Source organism: Ammospiza nelsoni, chromosome 3 (genome assembly GCF_027579445.1).
Source record: "Ammospiza nelsoni isolate bAmmNel1 chromosome 3, bAmmNel1.pri, whole genome shotgun sequence".
Lineage (NCBI taxonomy): Eukaryota > Metazoa > Chordata > Aves > Passeriformes > Passerellidae > Ammospiza > Ammospiza nelsoni.
Window position 1 is genome coordinate 111981975 of NC_080635.1, and position 15766 is coordinate 111997740.

At 50.8% G+C, this 15766-nt stretch overlaps 1 protein-coding gene across 1 annotated transcript; it reads right to left on the reverse strand.

The window, feature by feature from the left end:
• Positions 1-399: 399 nt before the first annotated feature.
• FDFT1 (farnesyl-diphosphate farnesyltransferase 1) lies at positions 400-15173 on the reverse strand. The gene is made up of 8 exons (XM_059469331.1): positions 15036-15173; positions 14013-14110; positions 9688-9871; positions 7048-7176; positions 6458-6649; positions 5714-5890; positions 5345-5497; positions 400-2024 (listed from the first exon to the last, which is right to left on the reverse strand). The coding sequence occupies exons 1-8, from the start codon at positions 15135-15137 to the stop codon at positions 1803-1805; spliced, it is 1257 nt and encodes a 418-aa protein (XP_059325314.1). The 5' UTR covers positions 15138-15173; the 3' UTR covers positions 400-1802.
• Between the last annotated feature and the right edge of the window lie 593 nt (positions 15174-15766).

Consider the following 15766-nt stretch of genomic DNA (forward strand, 5'->3'; position numbering starts at 1 on the left):
CTCCCTTGTGCAGGTGTGGTCACTGCCAGCCCTGTCCTGTGGCCCTGCTGGTGACAGCTGCCCTTGGGATGGGGAAGGTGCTTCCACCCTGAGCAGAGAGCAGCCAGGACCTGTCCCCAGCATCCCTGAGGATGCACCAGGGCCCTGGAACACGTGCCTGCAGCCCAGGGCTGTGCCACCACTCCCTTCAAGGTGAATTTATAGACTCTCAACTGTCCCTCTGGTTAATATTCTTCCCCCAGGTCTGTCACACTGGGCTGTACTTTGATACTCAGTTGTCACCAAGGGAGCACTGGAGTTTTATAAGCTGAGGGCTTTTAACTTGTGGGGAAATTGCTGCTGCAAAAGACATGACAGCTGAGAAAAAAAAAAAAAAAAAAAAAAAAAGAGGACCCAGCATTTTTTTTTCCAAAGAAAACTTTTAATTTCAACAAGACTGGAAGCTGCACAAAGAGAGCTACCACGAGTTTCTTTAGAACAACAGCTTAAATCTACACCAGGAACTGTGGAGTAGGGGCTCTCCTTCTGAGTAACAGCCTGACCAGGGCTTGGCCTTGCAAAGCCACCGCCCTGCACCTGGCAGCTCTGTCCTAGACCAGGATTTCAGCTCTCCTTCCCTTCAGGACAGCAAAGCAGCATTTGAAGGGGGTGGGTAGGGACCTTGCAAACAACAATCCATCCCAGGAGAACAGGACTTGCCTTCAGAGTGCTGTTTCCTCTTGTGAGGCCAGCCTGACGTGTTTGAAGACAGCAGTGGGAGCCTCCTGCAGCTCACACATCACTCTGACCCAGAGCCAGAGCCAAGTGGGTCAGGGAAACCTGCCCTGGTCACCCCCTGGTGGCTCCAGCCTTCCCAACTCCTGGCAGGGATCACTCCTGGCTTCCAGGGTGAGCAAAGCCACCCTAAAAAAGCATCCCATGAGGGACAGCAGGGTGCAAACCCTCCCTCCCCTGCCCTGCTCTGCCACCCATGCCCTGGGCTGGGTCAGTGCAGAGCCCAGAGCCTGCTGTGGGTCCAGGCCTGGGGTTATGAGCTCAGGGCTGTGCTGGCAGCTCCCTTCTCATTTTAACCATTTCCCCACTGCTGAAACAAGATCTGTGTCACTGCAGGGGCCATCTGTCCCAGCTGCACAGCTGCCTTTCAGCTGGGGGTACATTCAGGTGGACAGAGTACCTCACCTCTCATATATTTAACATTAAAAGGGCTCATTTCAGCATCCTTCAGCACAACAGAAATGTGGCTACAATCTGCCTGCTTCCAGGCTGCAGGATGTCAATCACTGAGGGCCAGAAAGTGGCCAGAGCTTTTTCCTTGGATAAGGAAGCACATTCCTCTCCCAGCTGAAGCAGCATCTTTCCAGCATGGAGCAGGCACCAGAGGTGAGGGAGAAGAGGCTGCTTAAGAAAGGGAGGCAAAACTTCTGGGTTTTGCTCAGCTGTGAGCTGGAAAGATGCCTCAAATCTCAAGGAAGAAAAGAAACAACTGGAGTTTCTATTTCAAACCATCCTAATGGAAAAAAAACCAAAACAAACAAACAAAAATAAAATCACCAGAAATATTCAGTTAAACAGGAAAGAATGGGGGAAAAAAACCACTCAACTCCAAACACTGAGACTCCAGTCAGCATTTGCAGACAGCAAGGGCAGTGAGGATGGAGTCCAGCAGTGCCACACTGTCACCCCAGGGGCTGCAGCTCCCCAGTGTCCCATCCTCGTCACCATCCCAGTGCTGGGCCCCCCCACAACTGAGTGACCTCCTGCCACCCATCTGCCACCATCATCCCCCCACCCTGCGGTGCCCTTCAGTTGTCCCCTGCCTGCACGTACTCCTCGGTGGCCTTGGAGAGGGTGCTGAGGTACTGCCAGCTCAGGGCAGCCAGCAGCATGGCACAGGACAGGTAGATGGGCGAGTAGTGGTGGCGGGAGGCCATGGGGCCGGCGGGCAGGCTGGCGGCGCGGACGGCGGCGATCGCCTGCTGCGTCCTGCGGCACGAGGGGTCCGTGCTCGGCATCTTCTGGTAGATCTGCAGCAGGAGGAGGGAGGGAGGAGGAGTTAGGGCTCCTATTTATGTAAATAAATACCCTGTGTAGGGCTCTGTCATGGTTTGACGCTGGCGCCAATGCCAGTGTCCCCCACGAAAATATACATTCTGCCTGGTGTCTGCTGTGAGATGTGACCAGGAATAAGCAAAGCAGGCTCCCGCTTAGAAATAAAGAAGAGAAAACTTTATGAACTAAACTACAACTATATGTAAAAAAAAAAAAAAAAAAAAAGAAAGAATGAATGAAAATCTTCCAAAAACATTTCCTCCTCCCCTGTCATGGTTTGACACTGACGCCAATACCAGTGCCCCCCATGTAAATACATTCTCCCTGCTGCCTGCTGTGAGATGTGACCAGGAAAGCAGGCCCCCACTTAGAAATAAAGAAAACTTTATGAACTAAACTACAACTGTATGTAAAAAGAAACACACTGAAAGAATGAAAACCTTCCAAAAACATTTCCTCCTCCCCTGTCATGGTTTGATGCTGGCGCCAATGCCAGTGCCCCCATGAAAATACATTCTCCCTGCTGCCTGCTGTGAGATGTGACCAGGAGTAGAGCAAAGCAGGCCGCCACTTAGAAATAAAGAAGAGAAAACTTTAGAAAACTATACATAGAGAAAACTTTACATATAGAAAACTATATGTAGAAAGAAACACACTGAAAGAATGAAAACCTTCCAAAAACATTTCCTCCTCCCCTGTCATGGTTTGACACTGGCACAATGCCAGTGCCTTTCATGAAAATACCCTCTCCCTGGTGTCTGCTGTGAGATGTGACCAGGAATAGAGCAAAGCAGGCCCCCACTTAGAAATAAAGAAAACTTTATTAACTAAGCTACAAACTATATGTAAAAAGAAATACATAGGAAAAATGAAAACCTTCCAAAAACATTTCCTCCTCCTCCCCCCCACCAAATTTCCAATACATCCATCCATCCCTCAGATCACCAACTCTCGGTCCATCACCACCCTTTAGACAATCAATTCTCAGTTCATCAAGGAGTGAGGAGTCCCCCTTGTGCCATAGGCTTCCCCTCCAAACACAGTTGAGACCTCTTGTGTTTCCTGTCACACATGGCACTGCCCAGAGATCATTGCATTCCTGACATCTTCCTTCCATGCCCAGTGCTCTCACCACTGCACATGGACCAGAGCTGCTTCTAGGGTTCCCCTTTTAAGGATGCTTTGCCCAGTTCCAAAAAAGAGCACAGTCTCTCACTTTTGGGACACGTGTCCCCACCCAAATTTCACCCCCTGGGGCCAAGGGGTCTCAAGAACAGAGATCTTCTCCTCCACTGAAGATCAGGGCACCAACCACCACCCTCCTCATGTGTTGTCTCTGTTCATGCACTCCCATAATATCACTGCACTCTCGGCTCCAAGCCATTCCTTCCCCACCTAGATGCAGTCTCTGTGTCACAGGAAACATGGTTCTGTCCATGGCTATACAAGAAAAGTCCAGCCAAAGGCCACTCCATCACCTCCTCCCACCTAAGATTCTTCTCCACTCTTCCGACATCTTTCACCTGCACGAACTTTGATCACATTTGCCCATTTCTTCCTCCATTTCATCTCTATCTCTCTTCTCATTCAGATCCAGGAGGATCAGTACTTGTAAGGTTTCCATTATTCAAGAAAAGGGTTAAAATCTCAGTCTGCTCTCCCACGACTTCTCATCCACGACTTCTCTCCCATGACTTCTCACCATGCCCCCCCTGCACTCCCTCTTCCTCCTTCTCGGCCAGGCTGTGCTGCCAGCACATGGTATCAAATTTCAAGGTGGCACAGGGAGTTTAAGGGAGGAAAATGGGAGAAGGTTGAAGTTTTGAGGGCCAAGAGTGATGTTGGCAGTGGAGCGACATGAAGCAAGGGACAGCTGGATGGGGCCAGAGGCCTGTCACAGACATCCTTTATGAAAAATCCTTTCCTTAGGATTTTTCCTCCAGTGAAGCTGGGAGGCCTCAGGAACAAAATGTAAACATTGATTATCTGCTGCTGTGGAATGCAACAGGTGCATCTGTGATTGGTCTCATGTGGTTGTTTCTAATTAATGGCCAATCACAGTCAGCTGGCTTGGACTCTCTGTCCGAGCCACAAGCCTTTGTTATTCATTCATTCTTTTTCTATTCTTAGCTAGCCTACTGATGAAATCCTTTCTTCTATTCTTTTAGTGCAGTTTTAATATAATATATATCATAACATAATAAATCAAGCCTTCTGAAACATGGAGTCAGATCCTCATCTCTTCCCACCGAACACAGTCACAGGGGCCCATCCCTTTTCTACTTCCCTTGGGACGTGCACTAAGCCAAGCTGCCTCTTGAGGGCACCCCATGATGGGACATGGACCACATGGCTTTGGACACGATCCCTCAAGCCCCAGTGGTGTTACTGGGATCAGGGGTTCTCACCCTGCAATCCTCATTCACTGTCTGGAGGATGGCCGACCGGCCCACCTGAAACCAGTGGGAACATTCCTGCCTGGAACAGCCTCATCATCACCTGATTCTGTGGCATTTGGGGGTTTCTTCTCATGGCTTTCTGAGATACTCCTCTGCAGGAGTCTGAGCAAGGTGGGCTCAAGCAGAGACCCTCTCCTGGGTTAAAGCCCTGCAGTGTCACTGTCCCTTGCCATGGGATCAGCCAGTACACAAGGGCAGCTCTAATAACCCATGGTTTGGGGTCTCCCTGCTGCAGAAGTGTTTTTATTTAATAGCCTTCACTGGAATTGGGTTTTGGGAAAGGGAGTTGTTTTTTTTCCCATTAAAGCACCCACCAGTTGACTTTCCATGTGAACTTTTAATCTCCACAGGACCCTGTGGAGTCAGGAGGAAGTCATAAGGTCCCCCTTGAGACACTTTTTCTCCAGGCTGAGCCCTTCCCCAGCTCCTTCAACCCCTCCTGGTGCTCCAGCCCCTTCCCCAGCTCCATTCCCTTCTCTGGACAGGCTCCAGCCCCTCAATGTCCTTTGTGTTGTGAGTGGCCCAGAACTGACCCCAGAATTGGCTCAAGGGGATGAGCACTACCCTGGCCCTGCTGCTGGACACACTATTGCTGGTCCAGGCCAGGATGCCCCTGGCCCCAGTCCCTACTTCCCAATAGACACCCAGACCCAGGGAACATTCAAAGGAACACATCAAGCACAGTTTGGTTCAGACCAAAACCACATCAGGGTCATAACTCCCCACCACCACTGAGCCAAGGATAAAATTAACAGATTCCCATGTACTCCCAACTCCACTCCAAAAACAGGGACAGGAACAGCCAGAAATGACTGAAACCAAACTGCTGAGCCTACCTCTTCCACATACTGGTACATGATGGCTTTGACAGCTTGGATATTGGTGGCATTCATCATGAGGGTGACGGCCTGGCCCTTGCGGATCTTCACCACCCCCCTGAACACCTGCTGGTTGTTGTAGCAGGCAGCCAGCGTGGCAATGGCCATCACCTGAGGAGAGACAGCAACTTGCACTGGAAGGAACTTGCCAAAGAGCCACCCTGTCCAGAGTTACATCCTTGGAGTGGAGGCACAACCTCAACAACAGCAGAAACAGCAGGAGCCAAGAAAAAAGCAAAAAAAACAACAACACAGAACCTCCTCCACCTCCAGCTCCTCACCAGCTGGGCTGCAGAGGGTGAGGAACCACTTGGAAGCTCAGCTCACCTGGGGGATAGCGCAGAAGTTGAAGACACTTTGGTTTTTGAGGCGGGACAGGTAGGTGAGGACATCGGGGACGTGGTGGAGGGCGTTGGTGATGAGCTCATTGAGGCACTGCACGGCCACGTCGATGTTCTCTGGCTTGGCAAGGTCTGACAGCTTCTTGGCATATCTGCTCCAAACCTAAACACCAAGATAAGTGTTCCTGAGCTGGAGGGTGCATTGATGTCATCAGAGAGACAGCAGGTCTGGGAGAGCAACAAGAAGCACCAAAAACCCCCACACAACAGCCTTGGGGTAAAGAAAAGCAGGAAGGGCAGGCTGTGGGGATGTGACAGTGGCCTTGGTGCACACAAAGAGATGGTAAAGGAGGAGGATGAAACTCATCTCCACATCTTTCCTAGGGAGGGCAAGGAAAAGGTGAGTCACACATCAAGAAAAGCCCTGTGAGACAGCTGAGCCACATGGAAAAGGGAGAGAAAAATTTTTGGATGTCATGTCAGGCACAGGCAAAGCTGATCCTGCTTTTTGGGAGCTTTTGGGTATCTCTGCCAGTCTCATCCTCCCTCATTCCTACAGAAAACCTAGCAGAGAGGAGAAACAGCTGCCTAAGTAGCTCTTGCAGTGTGTAGTGGCAACACCTTGTGCTCACATCTGTACCCAGAAAGCTGCAGACAGATGTCAGCCAGAACTGCCACTACCAAGAAGATGTACAGCCAACAGCAGCAATTTTATGAGGTTTTTCCTCACCTCTCTGGGCCAGAACTCCCTTCCCTCCATCTGGTCCTCCAGGTAGTCACGGATGATGTTGGTTTTCTGCAGGAAGAGGCCCATGGAGTTTGCCAGCTCTGTGTCCTGCCCCACGATGGAATCTTCCAGCTCTGATGCAGAGAAGAGACGGGAGAGGCCAATCCCCACCAGCCCAGCAACGTAGTGACAATACTGCCAAGGAGGTGCCAAGTTGGGAAAGGAGGGAAAAAAAAAAAAAACCAAGATAAAAGGAGCAGTTACAAAGAGCTGCCTGTTTGCCACAGTGAGTTTTACAAAAAGCAATTGAGAGTTCATTTGATGCAAGGTCTCCCTGGGATGTCTCAGCTTTCCAATGAAAACACTTTTTCCTAACAGGGATGGTCTGTCTACTCCTTTCATATAGACAAGGTGGGCCCTACCTGGAAGTGTTCAAAAAAACCTGTGGATGTGGCACTTGGGGACACAGTTCTGTGGTGGCCTTGGCAGTGCTGGTGGAATGGTTGGGCTTAGTGATCTCAGAGGGCTTTTCCAAACCTTAACTTCATGACCCTGCTCAAGCTCAGTCCATTCCTCAGTCTGGGCTCACTCACCTTGTCCCACTCATGCTGAGAATCCACCTTTTTCTCCAAGAACTCTGCCATCCCAACACCCATCCTGTGACAAATATCTGAAATCACATCCTGGTAGACCTTGGACAGTTTTCTGAACTCCATGGAGATCTGTAGCGTGGTAAAAACAGAAAGAGAGTGTTCAGGAAGGAAAAAAAAACAAGCAGCACAGTTCAACATTTATTAACAAATCAGAAAAATACTGTTTAACAAATCAGAAAAATACTGTTTACCAGGCTCTAATCCTGCCCTGGCTGGAGATCTGGGACAACTCCCTCAACCTGAGCTGTTTCAAGGTCCTTGGAGCTCAGGCTTAGCCTGTTCCCAGTCTAAACAGGATGGTCTCTGGCAGGAGATCAGACACAGCAGAATCTCTGGGAAGGCTCTGTGGCCTTGGACTGGTATCATCTGGGAGCTGCAGGACAAAACTGGCTGCACTTGGTACACAGAGCTGTTTTCCTCTGTAATTCGAGAGCATTCCATCACACCAGCCATGGAAAAGACCCGTGGGAGGTTTCTGGTGCTCTGCTCTCCCCAGCCCTCTCCAGCTCTAGCTTCACACATTTGGCACAACTGGAAAGGCATCAAGCAGTGAGGGAAGTGAGAAATCCTTCTATTGCATGTCCAGTTAAGTGATGATGGAATTACAGAGTGGGTTGAGTTGGAAATGACCTTGAAGATCTTCTAGTTCCAACACCCCTACTATGGGCAGGGACACCTGCAGTGTCTCCATCACTCTCACACTGAAAAAAAATATTAAAAAGTGCATCTTCCTTTTCCCAAAAATGTGGAGCATCATGTTTTACTGTGCTAAGCTTTATTCTCCATCACTGGGGGGCTGCAGCCAGCCCAGGGGTTTTGTGCAATAAGGGTTTGTCTGTAAAATAAATGTATTCACTCTGCTTCTGCCTCTGCGGCTTCAGTCCCCTTCCAAGAGGAGCACAGCCTGCAAATGCACCTCTAGGAAATATTATTAGAAGTTTTTCACTGTAAGGGTGGTGAGGCACTGGCAGAGCATGCCCAGAGAAGCTGTGAATGCCCCCCCAAAAAATTCAGGGATAGGGCTTGGAATAACCTGGTCTAGTGGAAGGTATCCCTGCCTTGGCAGGGGATGGGATGGGATGAGCTTTATGGTCCCACCACACCCAACAATTCCATAGTTCTACAATTTTATGATTACTAAAATTATTAAAATAGTACCTGAGCACTGGTTTATTTATTTTTTTATTTTATCTATTTTTATTTATTTATTTAAACATTTATTAAAATATTAAAAATTATTTTAAATATTAAAACAATAGATATAAAAATATTGAGTTAAATTATATTTATTAGGATAATTATTAAAATATTCGTTTAAAATGTTAAAAAAATAAAAATCATACCTAAGCATGGATTGCCTCAAATAAATAACACATACACCAAGAGAGAACAGCAAAGTCCCACAAACACCTTCTCAAAAGCTCCTCTAAAGCCAATCCACTGACTTACCTACTTTACCCACATTGTTGTTGCCAAGAATCCCAACACAGACATCCCCTATAGCACTCCACACTCCAAACCTGAGCATCAGAACTCCCAACACACCCCAGTTCCCCAAAGAACCACCCCATTCCCACTGCTAGGGAAAGCCTGAAAAGGGCAGAATAAATTAAAAATGGTAAAAACTTGAACAAAACAGAACATCCTCTGAAAATGAGATGCTCCTCACCAGAACTATTACATGTTTTTTCTTAAACAGAGCAAAGAAAAAAAAAACACTAAAAATCAGCTCAATAATAAAAAAAATCAACACAATCTTGTTACTAATAACAGTGAGGGTGCTTTTTGTCTTGTATCACAGAGTTATGGAATGGTTTGGGTGGGAAGGGACCTTAAAGCTCATCTCATTCCACCCTCTGCCCTACCTGAGTGCAGGGACACCTCCCACTGTGCACACAGGTGTTACATTTACATTTACATCTCTTTGTCTAAGATTTTTCTCTTGAGAAGCTGAAAAGCCTCAGAGAAAAAAACCCCCAGTAATTATCTTATTAACTTTTCTTTTGTTTTGCTTATATGAAATGTGTTTAAAGATTGTTTATTTACAAGTAATTGTTTTATTGGTTTCTGGTGCGAGTTGTTTTGACTCATTGGCCAATCAGTACTAAGTTGTGTTGAGACTCAAAGGAATCACGAGTTTTCATTATTATCTTTTTAGCATTCTATAAATATCCTTTCTGTATTCTATAGTATAATATAATATAATGTAATGTAATATAATATAATCATAAATTAACCTTCTAAAAACATCAAGCCAAATTCATCATTCCTTCCTTCACCAGAACACGCCACAAATACAATTCACTGTGCTGGGTAACAACCCCAAATCTCTCTCCACAAGACAATGGTCATCTGCTCTTCCAGCAGAGGAGGCAAGAAGACACTTTCCAAGGGCTGGAACTTTTCCACAGCCAGATCCCCTCTGCCCCACATCATTGCACAATGTTTGAATTTCTCACCCCAGTTTGGCACTCAGCCCCACAAGCAGGTGGTGGAGCCCTTGGGAAGCTCTGCAGGCACCACATGGAGACAACCAGGCACCCAGAGGTGCCACCAGGAGCAAGGAGGAGGCTGCCTTACCGTTGGGAAGTCTTCCAGCACCTGCCTGTCCTTCTCCTTGCTCTCTGTGTACTTCCAGTCTGGCTGGTAGAGATGGGAGTGGAACTCGTGCAGCATCGGGACCTTGACATCCAAAGGGATGCTCATGTCATCCTCTACAGTGTCCAGGGCACGGAGAACCAGGTAGAATATACACACTGCATGGCTGGAAAGGGAGAAAAACCAGTAAACTTTTACTTGGGAGTGCCTAGGAGGCAGGACAACCAGCTGGGATTAACCACAGAGCCTTCAGCAGAGGCACTTTGAGCTCAGCGTGTCACAGGGTGGCACTGCCAGGTGCCTTTGGAAGATACCAGCCAGGTTAGGAAATCCAGGATTTTCTCTCATGAGGAGAACTACAGCATGATTTTGGGGTTCCTAAGATGTATATCAGGGAACTACAGCATCATTTTGGGGTTTCTAAGATGTGTTTTTAGATGTGTACTTCCAGTCTGGCTGGTAGATTTGGGAGTGCAACTTGTGCAGCATTGGGACCATGACATCTAACGGGATGCTCATGTCATCCATAGGAATTCCAGGATTTTCCCTCATGAGGAGAACTACAGCATGATTTTGGGGTTTCTAGGATGTGTATCAGAGAGGTACAGCATGATCTGGGGGTTTCTAAGATGTGCATCAGGGAAGGGTCAGGCCTGTGAGCTCCCTAAGCAGGGAAGATCCAACGCTGCAAGCAAGGCCAGCACTCACCTGGACCCAGAGGACAGAGCCCAAAGTCAGCTTATTTGGAAAAGCAAATGTCAAATAGTGAAGGGGGGAAAAAACCAGGTGTGTTTTCCCCATCATTCCCTCTTCTCTGCACACTTTTTACCCTGTTGGGGTAAAATATTCCTGTCCTTTGTTGGGGGGGAATAAAGGGGTCACACTGTGCAACAGGAACATTAGGACTGGCAGAAAGAACCAAAATCAGCCTGTATTTTATATCTCCAGGAGCAAGACACTGGAGGCAGCCTATGTATCCCAATATCCCAGCAGGAACCTGCTGGAGAGCCACCTCCCCTCCTGCTCCCACCACTCCTGCCTTCCCTATCCCTGTTTCCTTCCCCCTCCCTGCCTCCACATTTCTACAGCTGAAGAAAAAAAACCAACCAAACAAAACCAAGTCCTGATGGCAAGAAATGCTGTTTGCAACAGGATTTATATTAAATAATCCCCAGATCTCCATGAGCACAGGGATATATGCCAAGGAGAGGAGGCATTTATTAATTGTTTAACAAATGGAAAGTTGCTTGGTCTGCTTAAATGCTAATTACCAGGTGACAGTGTTGTACTCCTGTGCAAGCAGTGATTAATCATCCAGGGAAAACTGACTTGCTCTTAGAGTCAATACTGTAAAATTTGGCTTTTTTTCCTTGACTAGAAGGGTATTTAACACCTCTGTCACACCACATGAGCAGCTCTCGTGCTCCTGTTCCTCTGCATGACTGAGTTTTTCCATTCCAGCCAGACTGTAAATGTTCATCCAACAGGATGCAAGTGCCCAAGGCTCCAATCTGCTTCCAGGAGCCGCCAAGAAAGGCAGAGCAGAACCTGGAAATACCATCCCAGAGGCACCTCTCACATGGGCATCATGCCCAGGGAAGAGCCAGCAGTAATTCCAGAACCCAGCACAGTTAAAACACTTATTTAACCCAAATTCTGCATCCAGACCTTGTCTGCCTCCCTAACTTCCATCACATACTGAATTTAGACCCATGGCACAAATGGAAGCAAAGAACAAGTCTGGATCTTCCAGAGATCCAGGTGAGGAGGTCTCCTCTCTCCTTGCCAGGACATACAGCCTGTGCTGGACCCTCAAGAACAGATCCTGAAGAGTTCCAGAGCCAGGCAGGAGCGTGGAACTGGCAGCAGAGAGGCAGGAGCATCCCTCCTCTCCTCCCCATCACCAGCAGAGGTGAGCTTGGATCAGAACTCCTACAGCAGTTATGATGCTGTTGGCTCAGCTGTGGATGAAATTGCAGTTTTGAGCCTCCCACCTTCCCAGAAACACCCTAACCATGGAGCAATGAGCTGGACAGGGCTCTGGCCAGCAAAACAGGTGGTTCATGGGGCCAAAAAAAGCCAGGAAGGAGGAACCAGACAGCTCAGCTCAGCTACCAACACTCTGTCTGGCCAGGGAAGGGTACCCTGCCTCCCCAGCTTCCATCACATACTGAATTTAGACCCATGGCACAAATGGAAACAGACACTTGGAAAGAACACGTCTGGATCTTCCAGAGCTCAAGCTCAGCCCTGTCCTGGGTGCAGCTCCCTTCTGCCCAGGTGAGGAGGTCTCCTCTCTCCCTGTCAGAGAGGCAGGAGCATCCCTCTTCTCCTCTCCATCACCAGCAGAGGAGCTATGAGCTTGGATCAGAATCTTTTCCTCCACCAGCAGTTATGATGCTGTTGGCTCAGCTGTGGATGAAATTGCAGTTTTGAGCCTCCCACCTTCCCAGAAACACCCTAATCATGGAGCAATGAGCTGGACAGGGCTTTGGCCAGCAAAATAAGTGGTTTATGGGGTCAAAAAAAAGCCAGGAAAGAGGAAACAAACATTTCAGCTCAACTACCAACACCCTGTCTGGCCAGGGAAGCACTGCCCCAAGCACTCCTCCAGAAGTTCCCCATTTTCCAGCAGCCCTTCTGGGATGCCTGTCTGTAACCACAGGGGCCCAGCTGAATTCCCTGATGGGGTCAACAACAATTCAAGCACTTTTTTAATCCAGCAAAATTATTTCCTTCTGTAAGGCTGTGGCTCTGCCTATTTCTCTATCCTCCCTATTTTGTATTTCCCTTGTTTGTCCCTAAATCTTCTGGTGGAAATCCTTTGAAAATGAACCTCTCCTGATCCACTACTGAGCCAGCTGTAATCCAACCACCATCCCTGCCCAAGCTGGGTTACAAAGATCAGGCAAGAGCATTTTTAGGATGCCAGGCAGAAATTCTGTGCCCTGAAGGGTGATCCTCCTACAGGACTGCAGGGCAAGGATTAAATGACAATAAACACCAAGAAAACTGCAAAAGTTTGAGGCAAGTGCAGGGCAGACACATTGCTAACAGGTTTCATAGCGTTTTCTTAATTTTTTTTCTTAATTCCTGCACAGAAAAAGCATGGAAAATAAAAAGCTTAATTCTTGGCCCTATTTGTACTTTTCCATGCAATTTCAGCCAAACCACTGAACTTCTCTGCCTTTCCTGTCTACCAGGCTGCAAACACCATTTCATAAACACTGGACACAGTTATGTGGCACCATCCAAAATGCCAAACCAGGGCTCAGAAACCCCACAGACCACACAGTGTTTGGGGTAGTGCCTGCAACTGCTCAGATCAGAGCCACCAGATGTGTCTGGAACAACTTCCAGAACCCCTAATCATCAACCCATCTTGGGATTAACTGGGGATTTAAAAACTGAAATCAGTAATTGTCAAATGAATATAGGGAATTATATATGGAAAATAATTACATGGCATGAGGCTCCCTGGCCAGCTGAGCTTTATTTACATCCTCTGTTACTATTCCTGTCTGAAGCTTTTCTGCACAGGGCAGCAAAATCTGCACAGCAAAAAACGGGTGTGCAACAAACCCCCTGTGATAAATGCACAGGTTTTGAGGCAACTGCTTCCAAAAGCACCTCCCAGGCAAGACCCAGACCCTTGGTCAGCTCCAGGTTTTTCCTCACCTCCTCCCTCCAGCCTTTGTCCAGCTCAGCAGTGCCAGGACACATTCCCAGGGTGTCACACAGGGCACAGTGCCAGGCCCTGTGTTTAACAGCCTGCTGGCCAGGAGGCTCAGCCCAGAGACACAGTTTGGGGAGGGATGTGATGCAGAGGGGGGATGTGGCACAGCCAGATGGGACGTGAAAATCCCCACGTCCTGCTGCACGGGGTGGGGCTGGGCTGAGTGAGCCCAGTCAGCTCCTGATGGGAGAGGGAGCGTGTCCCAGCATCTCCACCAGAGAAAAATGCAATTTGGGGGTAGGTACTGCATGGGCTCAGCTCTGGTATTGGGGGGCATCACACCCATCAGCTCCTAGAGAGACCTGAAACTGGGAGGCCACTAAGTTCCCTGGGATGCCCAGTGTTGGGGTGGCATTGTACCACTCAGGGAGGAGATTTATCCCCACCATCACCTCCATCACCACCTCCCAGGGAGGAGATTTACCCCCACCATCACCAAGGGGTTCGAGGGGAAAGCTGCACCCACCCCCTCCCAAAGATCCCCAGCGTTGGGATGTCACCCCACCCACCACCCCCCAAAAACCCGCCTTGCCGGCGGTCACCGCACCCCTCCCCGGTGTCCCCCGCTCACCGCAGCTCTCCATCCAGAGCCTGGATGACGGCGGCGAAGCTGCGGCTGGTCTGGTTGAGGTACCGGTAGCAGGTTCGGAGGCCACATCCCAGTGAGTCCTGAGGGCAGAGCGGGCCGGGGGCCGCGGGTTGGAGCCGGGGGGCGGCAGCGGGCGGCGGGGCCGGGGGGGCTCCGCACCGCTGCTGCTGTCCCCGCCGCTGTCCCGCTGTCCGCGGGGGTTTCCGCGGCGGGGACAGCGTCAGTGTCCGCCGGAGCACGGACACGGCCCGGGAGCCGGCCGCCATGGGGGCGGCAGCATTGGGGGGCTGCGGCCGCTCCGCTCCGCCCCAGGCCTGAAACCCGCCCCTTAACCCGCCCCGTGCCGCGGCCGGACAAGCTGCCATGTACGGACAGCGCCGGGGCCGTGCGATGAACGGAGAGCCGGGGATGCGCGCAGGGTACCGGCAGCGAGCAGTGCAAGGGATGATCGGAGATAGGGGGATGAATGCGGGTATGGGCAATGAGAAATGCATGGGAAGACTGAGATGCTCGGAGTCAGTGGGATGCTGGCAGGATACCGGCACTGAGCAATGCAAGGGATGGCTGGAGCTGCGGGGAGCTCCGGTAGCACCGGGGCTCTGCGATGTCCGGCACCGAGTAATGCAAGGGATGCTCGGAGCCGGTGGGAAGCTCGCAGGGTACCGGCACCGGGCAAAGCAGGGATGCTTGGAGCCGGTGGGATGCACCAATGAGCAGGATGCCCGGAACCGGTAGGATGCACACACGGTAGGAGCAATGCAATAGGATGCCCGGAGCCGGTACAACCGTGAAGCACCGAGGCGCACACAAGGCGCACAAAGCCGGGCAAAGTCCTATACAAGCTGGATATGGGATGGTCACCCATGGCAACACCGTATCCGCGCCCGGACATGACAGTGCCTCCCACCTCCTCCTCCTCCTCCCGTGCCCCGCTCCCCACCGGGAGCACCGCGCACCGGCGACAGCGAAGCGCTTCCCGCCGCCCGCGCATCCCTGGCCGCTCACCGTGTCCATCCGCGGCATGACGGCGCGGTAGCCGCCCATCTTGAAGCGGAGCAGGTTGTAGATGTCCTCGGGGTGGCCCAGCCATTTCCGTAGCAGCTCCATAGGGGCCGCGCTCAGACCCCGCCGCCGCCGCGCGCTCCCGCCGCCCCCCCCACCCGCCGCTTAACCGGGCACGGGCGGGGCCGCTCCAGCCCCGCCCCGCAGCCAATCACAGCGCTCGGCACATCGCTCGGTGGGGCGGGCGCGGCGCCGATTGGCGAAGGCGCGCTCGCACCAGGGCAGCGCCAGCCAATAGGGAAGCGTCGCGACTGGTGTGACGGCCAGCGGCGGGCGCTGATTGGCTGAGGCGCGTGTCGGCACAGGCGGAGCGGGAAGGAGTCGGCGGTCCCGAACCTCCGCGTGTGAGCGTGAGGGGAGCGGAGCCGCCATGGAGGTGCGGGAGGGTTGGCGTGGGAAGGGGGCGTGAAAAACCTTCCAGTTCCAACCCCCTGTCATGGCAGGGACACCTTCCACTATCCCAGGTTGCTCTAAGCCCCGTCCAGCCTGGCCTTCTCCAGGAGTTCCATCCCAGCTCCCGCCTCCTCCTCACCCGTATCCCATCTAACCCCGTGCTCTGGCAGTAGGAAGCCATTCCCCCTTGTCCAAAGTCCTTTTCCAGCCCTCCTGAGCCCCTTTAGGCACTGAAAGGGGCTCTGAGATTTCCCTGGAGCCTTGTCCAAGCTGGGCACCCC

Excerpts from the sequence above, each read along its gene's own strand:
- FDFT1 (XM_059469331.1), bottom strand. The coding sequence starts at position 15,137 with ATGGAGCTGCTACGGAAATGGCTGGGCCACCCCGAGGACATCTACAAC. Across the intron at positions 9,872-14,012 it reads GCTCTGGATGGAGAGCTGCG|CCATGCAGTGTGTATATTCT; the intron begins GTGAGCGGGGGA and ends CTCCCTTTCCAG. Across the intron at positions 7,177-9,687 it reads TGCTGGAAGACTTCCCAACG|ATCTCCATGGAGTTCAGAAA; the intron begins GTAAGGCAGCCT and ends ACCACGCTACAG.